The sequence below is a fragment of the Leptodactylus fuscus genome, chromosome 3 (assembly GCF_031893055.1).
Source record: "Leptodactylus fuscus isolate aLepFus1 chromosome 3, aLepFus1.hap2, whole genome shotgun sequence".
In the NCBI taxonomy this organism is placed as follows: Eukaryota; Metazoa; Chordata; class Amphibia; order Anura; family Leptodactylidae; genus Leptodactylus; species Leptodactylus fuscus.
In genome coordinates, this window is record NC_134267.1 from 36,721,513 (window position 1) to 36,736,045 (window position 14,533).

The window sequence follows — 14,533 nt, forward strand, 5'->3', positions numbered from 1 at the left end:
GTGGTAGTAGGCGATGGTCCCAAGTGGATGACCCTATCAATCGCCTATTGATGACCTATCCTAAAGTCTGGTCATCAATATATGTCCCAGACAATCCCTGTGATGTAGTCTGTGTTTAGGAAATGTATGGGAAGTGATATTCTGCTATAACTGGCTGTGCATTCTGCCCTGGTGCAAGATAACATTCAGTATGGAAATGTATGGCATGTTATGGGGCGGAGTGCTACGTTACGGCTCACTTTGGGAGATTTAATCAGATTCTATTTCTCTAAACAGATACGGGCTCTGCAAGACGAACTTGAAAATGGCCCCAAAGCACAACTTGCCCGTTTACAGCAAGAAAACTCTATTCTTAGAGATGCACTAAACCAAGCAACAAGCCAAACTGAGAGCAAGTAAGTGTTTTAGCTGCTGTACATACAAGGTAGTAGCCTATTATTGCAGTGCCAGCCATAGATTCCATACTGTAGTCACAAACAGACCTCCACCCAGGATGGAATCCTTTAGGCTAAGTTCACACAGAGATTTTTGGTCCAGAACATGAGGAGGAGGCCACCTCCGGTTCTGGACCAAAAGACGGGTAGCCGCGACTGAAAGCCGATGCATTGCACCAGCGTCCAGCCGCGCACTCTGCTCCGGACTAGGCCCATTGAATGGGCCTAGTCCGGAGGAGGGAGTCTCTTCAGGCCGAATCACAAGGCGACTCAGTCTGAAAAATGGCTCCCGGAAAAAAGACCTGAGTGGCTTCCATTGATTTCAATGGGAGCCGTCTTTTTGGTCAGGATTTTGAGGTGAATACGCCATCAAAATCCTGACTAAAAATCTCTGTGCGAACTTACCCTTAGACTTTAGTGCATAGGAACGCAAAGAAACGCTCTTCTTGTAGTCCACCAGTTTAACTCTGTATTATATAGAGAAGACTGAACCAGTGTAAATCGAGTCACATTCAACAAAAACTTACTAAAAATTTCATGTTTGTACAAAGACAAACCCTATTTACTACCAAAAAAACGCAAAAATTATTGGAACCCAAAGGAGAAAGTATTAAAAATTAAAAAATAGTTTCTAGTCCTGAACTCCTGTCCTGTTTCCATAGTTCATCTCCATGTAGAACCTGTCACACTACTAACATGACATATGTCTGCAGGGCTGAATGTTACACTGACATGAATCTTTTTGCTTTTTTAGACAGAATGCTGAACTGGCTAAGCTCCGTCAGGAATGCAGTAAACTAGCCAAAGAACTCGCCGAAAAGTCCGAGGCGCTGCAGCAGGAAGAGCAGAAGAGGAAGAGTGTGGATGGGAAAGTCTCTGCCTATGAGAAACAAGTGGCTCAGCTGCAGGTAAGAGCGAATCTGACATGTAAGGAGATGTTAATCTGTGAAGAAGGGACTCCTAGAATCATAGATAACCTTAATGCTAGGGGTCAGTCTCCCGGCATAGTATACAAGCCGGTATATTCGGCTCACACACAGACAGCAAAACCAACCTTAGGCTGAGGCCCTACATTGTGGAAAAGCTGGGTTTTTTTGGCTGTGTGGGGCCTTAGCCTTAAAGAGGAACTTTCACGTTCACATAGATGTGCAGTATTTATATAGCACTAGAAAGCAGACAGTACGCTGTATTCAGGTTACTGTCAGCTTTCCCGGTATGTGCCCCAGTGCTGGAGATATTGCTGCTGTTAATTTTGCCACCGGTATCTCCCCATTGTCAGAAGGGTGCGCCTTGATGAACAACCCAACAATGACTGTGAGCTGTAAGGCCAAAACTAATGGCATTGACCTTTCAAGCATCAGGGCTCATGCTGGGAAATCTGACAGTGCGCTGAATTCAGCACACTGTCTGCTTCCTAGTGGTGTATAATACCGCACAGCTATGAGGATGTGACAGGTTCTCTTTAAAGCCACCTTGACTGGTATTTTTCTAATATGTTATGCAATGGGCCAAATACATAGGAGGGTCACTAACCTTTGCTTAATGCTTAGTTTACCGAGGACTAACTTTAGTTTAAAGAGATCTTACCTTTGGCTCATGAAGCTAAAGCAGCAGGTAAGGTAGATGGGGCATCAGGATTGGGGTTGGTAAGACTATGTGTTTGAGTTCAGTGTGCTGGCTCATATCCATGAGGCCCTGACTAGGGTATGGACACTTTGTATACTGTGTCTTTTATGATACATCATCTATCTATCTATCTATCTATCTTAAATTTATTTTTTTTGTACTTTAGACTCTACAACAGGAGGGTGAAGCTACACTACAGAAGAGACTGGATGAAGTGAGTGAAGAACTGCGCAAGTCTCAGCATAGTTACAAAACACTACTCTCAGACACCGAGAAAGCCAAAGCAGAACAGAAGAACGTGACGGGTAAATATCTGCCTAATGTTACACACTGTAGATGAAGACAATAACCATAACCATATCAAATTTGGTAAAAAAAAACAACCTAGTTGGTTTTTAACCACCCCCCCTGCATATATAATATATTGAATCTAACTAATGCATTATCATACAAATAGGTTCTTAATTAAAGACATGCATACTTTTTTATTGTGTGACTTTTATTATAAAATTGTATCTATTTTTTTGGGAAACAAAAAATTGTAATTGGGCGTCAACAATATAACTTGCTTAGTTTCGGTTACTGTGACTTATACGTATATGCACTGTATAGCTGTATGTATATGTGTGTGTGTGTGTGTGTATGTATGTGTGTATATATATATATATATATATATATATATATATATATATATATATATATATATATATATATAATGTGAGATTTTTTTTTGTTGCCATTATTAGATATTATGCACACCTAGGTGTTGACCATGACAAGCGACAAGATGCCCTTTTTATTTTTGTGCAAACAAAATTTTGTTAATGTATTATTCATGTTTAAGATCTTCAGACAAAACTGATGTCCTATGAAACTGACGGCAAACAAAAATCAGAAGATTTGGACAAAGTAAACCGAAAACTGCAGGAGGTCACCAGTGAAAACACACAGCTGTTGGAAAGGATAAAATCCATTGAAGCTTTGCTGGAGGCTGGAAAAAGCAATGATGCAGAGAAACATCAGCAGGTTGGACATATACACTGTGATATATGATCCGAACATGATCAGTATTATACATTTTTAATGTGTGTGTCGAGATATTGCTGTACTTGTTATGACGCCCCCTGGTGTGTGTTTGATTCCCATTCACCTATTGGGTCCAGTGGGTCCAGTGTACTTGTAGTACACTGATTCTTATTGGCTGCCTACACCAGGGGTAGGGAACCTTGACTCTCCAGCTGTTGAAAAACTACAACTCCCAGCATGCATACTTGCTCTGCTGTTCTTGGAACTCCCATGGAAGTGAATGGAGCATGTTGGGCGTTGTAGTTTCACAGCAGCTGGAGACTCGAATGTTCCCTAACCCTGGCCTACACAGTTACTGGAATCTCTCCAGTGCTCCTCTACAAGAGGATGCAGACATTGGGACTGAGCGTGTGTGACCGCCAGCCATCTCTAGACACACGGGTGGCAATTTGCCTTTTCGTTAGGAATAGTACATTTCCTTAAAATGGCAGCCTCAGTCTGATGCTAAGATATATGCAACACATTTTAGTAAAAGAAATGTAACTAGAATTAACATCATTATTGTTGTACAAATATATGACAAATGTTTGCTTCGTCATTGTGCTAGCCGTATTGGGACGGCACACTGACTCTTTACTTTGTATGTTCCAATACACATTCATGTGTATTCTCATGGGGTCCGTGTAGTAGGTCGTCGACTTGAGCTCAAAACTCAAGACTGCTGCTATTCTGGGCACAGAAAGCACACTGTCACGCCAAGCATTTTGGTGTTTTGTTGAAATCCGTTCAGACGTTCCAAAGATATGATCCTTTTTAGTGTTGATGCAAATTGGAGTATACTATCCAGATGCCTGGTACCCTGCATGACATACAGACCCGTACCACTGAGAAACAAGGTTACCGTCCTCCCAAATACTCAGAGTGATGTATACCATTGTACTTTACAGACCTGGAGTAGGTCCTCTTTAAAGAGGACCTTTCACCACCTCCAAGTCCAGCTCTTTACATCATTTAATAGTAAAAGCTCCACTGATTCCTGCACAGTTGGAATTTTCTCTTTAGCCCCCACAGTTCTCAAGCAATCAATGCTGTTAGTTTTGGTGGCTGATAGTTGGAGCAGATAAGGGGTGTGATTCTTACACTGCCCCTCTGATTGGCGCTCTGAATCACTTCCCCTTTGTTGTTCGGGAATGGTGGGGGCTAGAGAGAAAATTCCAACTGTGCTGGAATCGGTGGATTCAGCACCTGATACTAACAACTGGAAATGGTAGAGATGGTGAAAGGTCCTCTTTAAATGGACCAATTTATGGCAGCTGGAATGGGGTGTCATTATACAGTCCATATTACTGCTGCAAATCTTGTCCCAACTACACAACTAATAACTTGCATCCTCAGACATTGCCATGATGCTGCTAGCTAGGTCAGTATGGGGTTTATAGCCATAAGACAAAGTCTATCATACAGAACCATTACTGTTGCTTGAATTCGGTCATTGTTGGTAATGCCTCTTTTATTCCAAAGAAATGCGTGAGTAATACTTTTAGACAAAGAATTATTGCAGTAATCTTATCTATTTTTTTTTTCTTCCCCAGGAAAGTAAAGAAGCAGAACTTAAACAGTTACATGCCAGGTAATAGACAAAGCCAAAGCTGTTCACCTGTGGCCCCTAAACCTAGTCTGCAGCCTAGATAAAGCTAATCTTAGTCTCACACACATGCTTATAAACCTTCTATGAAGATTTGCAGGTGTAGAGATTTATGGTATAAAGTAGCGGTCATGGGGGAAGATGTTTAAGAGCACTACAGGCAGTAAGAAGTACTGCACAGTTAGCTAGTTATTCTTGGGACGGGCTAATGGACAATTTTTAGGTAAACGAGTAGCAAAAGGGTCTCAACTAGAGATGAGCGAATACTATTCGAAATGGCCGTTTCAAATAGCACGCTCCCATAGAAATGGACGCAGCCGGTGCGCAGGGGGTTAAGCGGCCGGCGCCAGCTGCATCCATTCATTCGTATGGGAGCGTGCTATTCGAAACAGCCATTTCGAATAGAATTCGCTCATCTCTAGTCTCAACAAGTCTCCCCCTACACACAAGATGAAGGGTAACTGGCTAATTAGTGGGGGGGGGTCCCAGTGGTCAGATCCCTGCCGATCTTCAGTTCTAGCGAGTTTTGCACCCCAACCCAAATGGAGCGACAAGTTGGTAATTTCCAACATGCTGCTCCATTTAGACTTGGGCGCAACTGTGGAGATGGATTAACTTATTCTAAGTGGGATACCCATTTATAGTCACATGGAAGGCAATATACTTGCAGGATCAGACAACATGGGGGTTAGTTTGTAGGCTGTTACTGTGGAGGTGTATATGTTGGAAACCTAAAACTGTTGGATTTGTATAACCTAAACCATTTACAAAGTTATTTTATTAGGAGTACTGTATCAAAGTAATATACTTCTTGCAAAAGTGTCTATACCTATTAAACTTTCAGCTATACCGTACTAGGTAATCGCTTACTGCATTCTTATTACCCTTCAAATAGCACCCAATTGAAAATCAGGGGAAAATCCTGACTATTAATTCTAATAACCTAGTCCTAAAAGTTACAATGGGAAGGCTTCCTTTGTGTTTTTTGCACATTAGTGTTCCTTCCATGAAGGTTTTTGCTACTTAACACTTTTTCATTTTTCCATCTCAGACTTCAAGAAAAAGAAGCTCAGATTTCTTTACTGGAGAAAGAGGCCGTCGAGCTAAAGGATACAATAGAACAACAGAAAAATAAAAATAATGTAAGTCGCTTTTTTTTCTGGCCTTTTAATTGTTTCCTTCTGTCAGACTCGAAGTTGAAATTTGTCTATGTCTTTAAAGGGAACCTGTGTCATGAAAAAATACAATCCATTCCGTAGGCAGCTTGTTACAGAGCAGGAAGAGCTTAGCACATTGATATATAGTTGTTTTGGTAGCAAGCACTGTTTTCCTATTTACATCTTGGAAAATAGATTTGCATATTTTTCCCATAATCCCCCAGTCGTGCAAAAACGGCTTTGTAAGTTTCCATACACCTAAGAAGGTGCTCGCTCCTTACAGAGTGATATTATCCCCCAGATCCTTGGTCTATAGCAGGGGTGCTCACACTTTTTGAGCATGTGAGCTGCTTTAGAAACTGACCAAGGGATAAGATCTACTACCCACTTCTTGGGGGTGGGGCGGGTCCTGTGGGCGGGGCAGAACGTGAGAGCAGGAGACAGCTCTGCGGTGTCTGCTTGTTCACAAAGCAGGCTGAGAATCATCTCCGGAAACTGGCAGGCGGGGCCACCGCAGCCCTGACTGCGAACGAGTGCAAGGCCCCGGCCTGCCAGTGTCCGGAGATGATTCTCAGCCTGCACTGTCAACGAGCAGACACCAATCCCACGATTGACCCATATGTCCTTCGCGATCGATGTATTGGGTACCCCTGGTCTATAGTCTCTCACTCTGCCAAATCAGTATCCCTACGCTGTGCTGACAAGATCCAACAGATCGAAACAGCTCTGTCCACAGCTCCGATTCTGTTCCTTTTAGAATAGATTTAATGGTTTTGCAAAACCTCGCATCATAGCAATAGGATTGTTGTAAAAGTCGTGCAAGATGTTTAAGGGGGCTGCCCCTACAAGGAAGCAAGTAGAGGCACGGTTTTCCTATTTACATCTTAGAAAACAGATTCACATGTTTTTATTCATTGAAATCTCTACTCTTTCTATGTGATGAAGTCTAGGAGGCGGACCGAATAGCGACTGGGGGCGTCTCTTCTATAACTTGGCACATAGAGGTGGCTATTAGGATCGCCTCCTGGACTTCTCAGATATTTCAATGGATAAATGACAGGCTATACTTTAATCTTTTCCCAAAAACCTATATATCTGTGTGGCGAACCTATGGCACATGTGCCAGAGAAGGCACTCGGAGCACATAATATTGTGTGGGGGCCACTGTGGAGCAGATTGTACTGTGTAGGACCCCTTCTCTATTTATATCACACAGTATCTGTTTTATAGCAGACGTGATATTAGTATAGGAGGTAAGAACATTGCGGTCACTATAAAACAGATCCTGCGCGATGTAAATAGTGAACATTAGTTGTTCAAAAGTACCAAATGCAAACTATGCTCTGTAAGCCCCATTTACACAAACGTATTTTGCGGGTCTGTAACTGTCTGCAATTGTGGATCTGCCGTGTTTTGCACTTTGCGATAATTTAGTGGGTTTTTGGTTGCAGTTTGGGCACTCGGACACTAAAAGGTTCGCCATTACTTTCCTTATATCGGTCTGCTCAGCTCCTCCTGCTCTATAACATGCTGCCTGCAGACTGAACATGATTTGCTATGTGACACCCTTTAAGTGACCCTATTATACATCCCCCAGGTATATGGTCCATCATTGGTTGAGTCCATGTTGCATACTCTTGACATTTGACTTCTACAGAGTAGCTAAAGTGCTCTATAATGAGGCCCGGGTAGCTCCACGTGCCCCATAAGACACTGCTTGAGGGATAATGAGTTTTGGGTTTCAGCATTTTGGTTGGTCCACAGTGTAACTGATACACAATATGGCTGCCATTTGCTATAAAATACTATCTACTGTTTTAAACTGTGAATGTTGCTTAAAACTGTGGAAAACCCATATTTGTCCCTGAATTACTCATCCTATTTTGCAAGATTTTGGACACTTTACTACCATGGCGTGTTTTCCTGTCCAAGTCAAACGTATCCCAGAACCCTGTTGCGTAACCGTATTCTTGCCTAATACATCTGTCAGCAATTTAAAAGGTAGCGAGGGGGGGGGGGGGGTTAAAGGGTTCCTCATAAAGGCTTTGTGAAATCTGACTGCTGCATATGTAGGATGTATTCTCTAAACATAACCATGGGGCCGTGTATAGAACTTCTGTGATTTACAGTGAGAGGATATAGTCTGTACTATGTGTATTAAAGAATATCTCCAAGTATAAGAACATGTTTCATAAACGGCTAATACAGGTGTATGTGTAAGATACTATATCTTATCAAAGAAAAATGCTTCTTTCTCCATTTTTCAGTATGTCTTCCTCTGCTTTCTCATCAGCCATTTGCACTTGGCCTTACACACAGATCTATAAACGATAAGCAGGTTTGTCCCTGAGGACATAAAGTATAGTTGTATCAAAAGGGCTATGCCTAATGCAGTATGTAGGTCTTATCCAGCAGTCGCCTCCTATCCCGCTTTCTCCATGGACTTCTATTTTAGTAATAAGTAGAGATGAGCAAGTAGTATTCGATCGAATCCTACAGTATTCAAAATACTCGTACTCGATAGAGTACCACTCGCTATTCGAATGGAAAAGTTCGATGCAGAACCAGCATTGATTGGCCGAATGCTATACAGTCAGCCAATCAACGCTGGTTCTTCTCCTACCTTTAGAAGTCTTCTCCGTGCAGCTTCCCCGCGGCGTCTTCCAGCTCTGAATTCACTCTGCCTAGGCATCGGGCCTGGGCAGAGCCGACTGCGCATCTCCGCTTGTAGTGCCTGGCAGAGTGAATTCAGAGCCGGAAGACGCCGCGGGGACGCTGCACGGAGAAGACTTCTCGGAGGATCCAGCCCAACCCTCACTCGTGGACTTGGTAAGTATAATTTGATCGAACGTTGCCTACCACTGAAACGAGCATTTTTCCCCCATAGACTATAATAGGGTTTAATATTCGATTCGAGTAGTCAAATATTGAGGGGCTACTCGAAACGAATATCGAACCTCGAACATTTTACTGTTCGCTCATCTCTAGTAATAAGTCTAAAAGCAGGAAAAAGAGAAAAGCAGCCTGGTAATGGAGAAAGAAGCATTTTTCTTCAATAAAGATATGAAAACTTCTTATAACTGGATAAAAGGACGATGACAACAACCTCTTCAGATCGAGAAGTTTCCCCATAAGTACATAATGCTTCAGTCTAGTCCACTTACTTCTTCTCTTACAAAGTCGGAGATAAACTCTAACATTAGAAACAAACCGGTTAGTCGTCGTTGACTTGTTTTTTTGTTTTGTTTTTCTTTTGCAGGAGCTTCGAGAGAAAAACTGGCAAGCCATGGATGCCTTGGGCAAAGTAGAAAAAACATGTGAAGAGAAAATAATTTCCGAGAGGAAAGCAAAGGTATTGTCCAGAAAGTAGTAGTAATGGCCTATTCTAGGGTAGAACCCACGACACCAGATACATCCTTAAAATTGGAGAACATACGTGTCCAAGCCCCTATACCTGACCGCGGTCTCACAATACAATGCCATTGACGAGGCTTTTTTTTTTTTTTAAAAAAAAATCTTGAGAATTGTGGGGTCACACCTTATGGACCCCTGTCAATGTTATTGCCCAATGTAACGCATTTTCATGTGAGTCTGCACAGAATTTCACCCACAATGAAGGTTCCTATTGAATGACTGCAATTGTATTTGCTAAATCTGTGCACCCCTCGAACAACTCTGAATCATTCATTATATAGTACTTGTGTTTTGTTTTGTTTTTGTGCGTTTTGGAAAGCCCTTGACATTTTTTATGCTATTCTGATCACAGGACGATCTGGAACAACAGCTCAGTCATACTCAGACTCAGGCCAAAGAAACCTTGATGACCCTCTTCCCACAAGTGTCCCTAGAGTCTCACCAGGTACGGATTCTTCTATATATTCAGATATCTTTATGCCCTTCGGGTCCTTCTTAACAAAACACAATTTACTGTGGCGAAACAATTGTGTGACCAGACCCTTGACAATGAAGATTTATGGGGACATTGTAAGTCTACCACCACCACCACCAAAATTGATTCTTGAATACTTATATACTTGCTAGTGACATAGTGAACATACTTCCCAGTAGTCTGGACTCTCCATTGTTCTTGTCTGGAGGATCAGAACAATGGCGAGGCGAACCTCTAAAATGCAGAGTCCAATGGACTCCATCTAGGCTATAATGGGGTCTATTATTTTATAACTGAAACTAGTGGAGAAAAATTCTCCATGTAGGACCTTTTCCTCCACCGATTGTTTTGGCAGACACTGCATCAGACTGATGCAGATGTGAACTTGGCCTTAGAAGTGATTATGGTGATGGTGACTCCCTTTAAGACCTAATAGTAATACATAAGAATCGTGACTACATGTAGAGTCTCTTCTTAGCTCTCATCAATATGGACACGTCCAAATATTTAGCAAAATCTGAATTTACAGAAGGGGCAACACGGTGGCTCAGTGGTTAGCACTGCAGCCTTGCAGCGCTGGAGTCCTGGGTTCGAATCCTGCCGGGAACATCATCTGCAAGGAGTCTGTATGTTCTCCCCGTGTTTGCGTGGATTTAGTCCCATTCTACAAAAACATACTGATAGGAAAAAATTTAAATTGTGATCCCTGTATGGGGGCTCACAATCTACATAAAAAAAATAAAAATAAATCAGAGTTCACAGAACTTTGACGCATTTCCAGAACAGAATGAAAGTCCATGACATGCTTGTTTTTCCATGTGTAAAATTTTGGCAGTGTCTATTCTTATCCATTAGCCTTGTACTGGAATCCATTGCGGATTGTTCTTGATGATGAATTTCATGTACTTCACCCTTTTGCATCATATTAAACATGTTGTGTGAAAGTTGCACAACTTAGAAATCCAGATAACCTCGCCAAGTGCATGATCCATAGTCAGAGAACTCTGCTTAGAAAGATGTGAAATACGTAATCGCGGTCACAGCGATATGACGGGGTTGTCACTAATTTCTTTCCAGTTGTACAGTGAATGGCTTCAGGAATTCAGAGGAAAATCTTCAGAAATACTTAAACAGCTGAGCCAGCCGTCAGACCAGACAGATTCTTCAGTAAGTATATACTACTGTAGATATAGATGCTGCTGCAAACCATAATCTTATATTTTACAAAGATTGGAGTGTATGCAGGACTGTATTAACACTTTGTTAGGCCCAGTCCAGAGACCTCGAGAGGGGTCCCATCCTATTGTCTTAAAGAGATCCTGTCATTGGATACCCTTTTTTTCTGACTAACACGTAGGAATAGCCTTAAGAAAGGCCATTCTTCTTCTACCTGTAGAAGACTTCTCCGCGACCCCGTTCGGTAGAAATCCGGCTTTTCTTCAATATGCAAATGAGTTCTCTTGCAGCACTGGGAGCATCCCCAAGGCTACGAGAGAACTTAACAGCAACACCTCTATCTTCTTCTGGAACGGCCTCTCCCTGTGTCTTCTTCCGTCCTGGGTTTCAAAGTCCTAGGCATGTGTCAGGCCTCGGCAGAGCCGACTGCGCATGCCCCGTGGCTACAAAAAAAATGGCAGCTTACACAGTAAGCTGTGTAAGTGGCCATTTTCTTGTGGCCGTGGGGCATGCGCAGGTGGCTCTGCCCGAGGCCTAGAAGATTGAAACCCTATGGCAGAGCTTACTGCGCATGCCTATAAGATTGAAACCCAGGATGGAAGAAGACACAGGGAGAGGCCATTCCAGAAGAAGATACAGGTGTCGCTGGCGAGTTCTCTCGCAGCATTGGGGACCGCCCCCAGTGCTGCGAGAGAACTCATTTGCGTAAAGAAGAAAACTCTGATTTCTACCGAACGGCGGCGCGGAAAAGACATCTAAAGATAGGAGAAGAATAGTCTTTCTTATGGCTATTCCTACGTGTTAGTTAGAAAAAAAAAAGGGTATCCAATGATAGGATCCCTTTAAGGCTGGCTTTACATGGCCAACTTTGGGTAAGTCTGTTTATAAGCCAGATTTATCAGTTTGAACCTGACTTCATATACGCCAGCAGCAGGATAGACCCCATTTTCTGATATGAGGGGCCGTTCACATAGCAGAAAATGAAGTATCCTGTATATACTCTACCCTTCTCCATTGAAAACAAGGAGAGGCAGACTGAGCCTATGGGCTTAGCCTGGCAGCAGCCATATTGTTGGGCAGTGATGGTTGCTTTACGGCACTATATAGAGGTCATTGTGAAGTGGCTAGTGGGTTAAAGCACCTTGATGAATAAGTTTACTAAGAACCAAGTGTTCACTTTTGTAACTCCAGCCGTTAACGGCCTATTAAGAAAAAATAAAAAAAACGCAGCGGTAGCAGCTGTCACCGGGCCCCTAATATCCCAGGCCATGTGGCAGCTACCTCTGCTGCCATGGCGGTAGTTATGCCACTGCCTGTCTTTGTATGTGGGCAGATCTATGGCAAGAAGTCAGGTGGCTGGAGCCTGTGGCATGAAGTGAACAGTGTTGTAGCTAGCTGCTTGTTGCAATGATATACTAGGGCATATTGCTCTAGTAAAGGGATATGTTGGTGAGAAACTCTAGCTCAAGCAGACGGCTACATAGAAGCTCTTGAAATTCACAGGTGCCTACTAAAACGTAGTAAAAAATATGCAAATCTATTCTCCAGGATGTAATTAGGAGAACAGTGCACTCTGTATGCCGCCCTCTAGAGGGCAGCATCCTTAACATCATGCATAACACAGTTAAAAAGTCTAATTAATCATGATGTGGATTTAATTGCCAAATTAGTATTTCTATTCCAAAAGTAACACATTCCCAGCTATGGACAGCACTGTTTCTGCCTATTGGGCTTCCTCAACATAGTGCAGGGATACTGATTTGGCAGAGTGAGAGACTATAGACCAGAGTCAGGGGATAATCGTACACATCAGGGAGAGTGTGTTCCTACATAGGCATGATGTCAAGGAGGCTGCCCTCTAGAGGGCACTGTTCTCCTAATTACATCCTGGAGAATAGATTTGCATATTTTTTACCCAGAATCCCTAGCAGAGCAGGAATGACTTGTAAGTCTCTGTACTGCCTATGTAGGCACACACTCTCCCTGATGTGTACGATCCATGAATACGTTTTAGTACACATCAGGGAGAGTGTGTGCCTACATAGGCAGTATGGAGACTTACAAGTCATTCCTGCTCCGCTAGGGATTCTGAGTAAAAAATATGCAAATCTATTCTCCAGGATGTAATTAGGAGAACAGTGCCTCTGTATGCCGTCCTCCAGAGGGCAGCATCCTTAACAAATACAATACAAAGCTCCATTTTCACGTTTGGGTGCCACCTATGACTAAGCATAACAAACTGGAAAAGGGGAAAAGGGAAGGATTATACTCAGCTCTCCTGCAGAAATCTCCAAGTGTATGTCCTCCGATTTAAATGCATATCCTTGGACTTGCCCGGATGCCTGTCTCCCTTGGCTGGGAGTAAAATCCAGAAATAGTACGAGAAATCATCCATTTCTATGACTAAGCATTTGTTGCTTTCTGTGACGTCCAGAAGTTGAAGACAATTACTTGATTCTGTGTGACCTGTAATCTGAGCCAGATTTGTCAAACTGGACAATCCCTTAAAGGTTTATCTACTGTTCTGACAGCAGGTGGCAGTATGTCTGCACACAACTTACAGTAATACATGATATTGTGCTATTGCTGAAGTTTATACTCCCTTTCTTTATACTCGCTAAAGTCGATTCTAAATGAATTAAAAGCAAATTTCTATTTTATTTTTATACCATAATTTTTTTTTTTTTTTATCTGCAGGATTTAGTACTTAAATTAAAAGAAGCAGAAGAAGCACAGGCCTCATTGCAGGCAGAATGTGACCAATATAGGACTATTCTTGCTGAAACGGTGAGTTTTGTTGGATCATTTTTATCACTGCAATCTACTTTTTTATGTAGATTGTGAGCCCCATATGGGGATCACAATGTAATTTTTTTCCCTATCAGTATGTCTTTGTCGAATGGAAGGAAAGGAAATCCATGCAAACACGGGGAGAACATACAAACTCCTTGTAGATTTTTTTTCCCTGGCGGGATTCGAAACCAGGACTCCAGTGCTGCAAGGCTGCAGTGCTAACCACTGAGCCACCGTGTTGCCTCTGCAATCTGCTTTTATCACCATACTAATGGTGTGTGGCTTAATCCTATAAGTATTAACCACTTCCTGACCCAGGTGTACGGCAGGTAATTGTCACACAACAACGTCTGTGTTATTGCAGCACCAGGATGGTGTGGACTGTAAGATACATCCAACTATCCTGCTCTACCAGCTAGGAATGGAGAACTTCAATCCTGGCTGTTAATCCATTTAGGTGCCGCCGCCAGTACTGACCATGCCAGGGGTTTGACATGGGGAGGCGTTTGTGATAAATGTCAATATGTAGCTAATGGGATACTGTAATGGTTGCTGTGTTTGCTTGATATTAGGAAGGAATGTTGAAAGACTTACAAAAGAGCGTTGAAGAAGAAGAACAGGTGTGGAAAGCTAAATTGGAAGGAACCGAAGAAGAACTTAAGAAGGTAAGAGTTTAACTCCAAGATACTATCTATGATCTGTATCTGCTGCATCTCACCTGTGGCCTGTTATGTGGCCTTCAGAGCGTGGTGTTCATTTGTAAACCCAATGGGAATTAAGTAACACA

The 14,533-nt window shown here is 42.5% G+C and overlaps 2 protein-coding genes across 3 annotated transcripts in view; both read left to right on the top strand.

The window, feature by feature from the left end:
* The window catches only part of LOC142197275 (cystatin-like), a 376,276-nt gene that overhangs the window by 246,818 nt on the left and 114,925 nt on the right, over positions 1 to 14,533 (top strand). The gene's annotated exons all lie outside the window — the stretch shown is intronic.
* Positions 1 to 14,533, top strand: part of RRBP1 (ribosome binding protein 1) — a 49,995-nt gene that overhangs the window by 27,713 nt on the left and 7,749 nt on the right. For both annotated transcript variants that reach the window (XM_075267406.1, XM_075267407.1), the window contains exons 6-16: positions 277 to 395; positions 1,189 to 1,342; positions 2,227 to 2,365; positions 2,905 to 3,086; positions 4,679 to 4,716; positions 5,783 to 5,873; positions 9,148 to 9,240; positions 9,655 to 9,747; positions 10,855 to 10,944; positions 13,651 to 13,740; positions 14,319 to 14,411. In XM_075267406.1, coding sequence (XP_075123507.1) covers positions 277 to 395; positions 1,189 to 1,342; positions 2,227 to 2,365; positions 2,905 to 3,086; positions 4,679 to 4,716; positions 5,783 to 5,873; positions 9,148 to 9,240; positions 9,655 to 9,747; positions 10,855 to 10,944; positions 13,651 to 13,740; positions 14,319 to 14,411 — 1,182 coding nt within the window. The remainder of the gene's footprint in view (positions 1 to 276; positions 396 to 1,188; positions 1,343 to 2,226; positions 2,366 to 2,904; positions 3,087 to 4,678; positions 4,717 to 5,782; positions 5,874 to 9,147; positions 9,241 to 9,654; positions 9,748 to 10,854; positions 10,945 to 13,650; positions 13,741 to 14,318; positions 14,412 to 14,533) is intronic.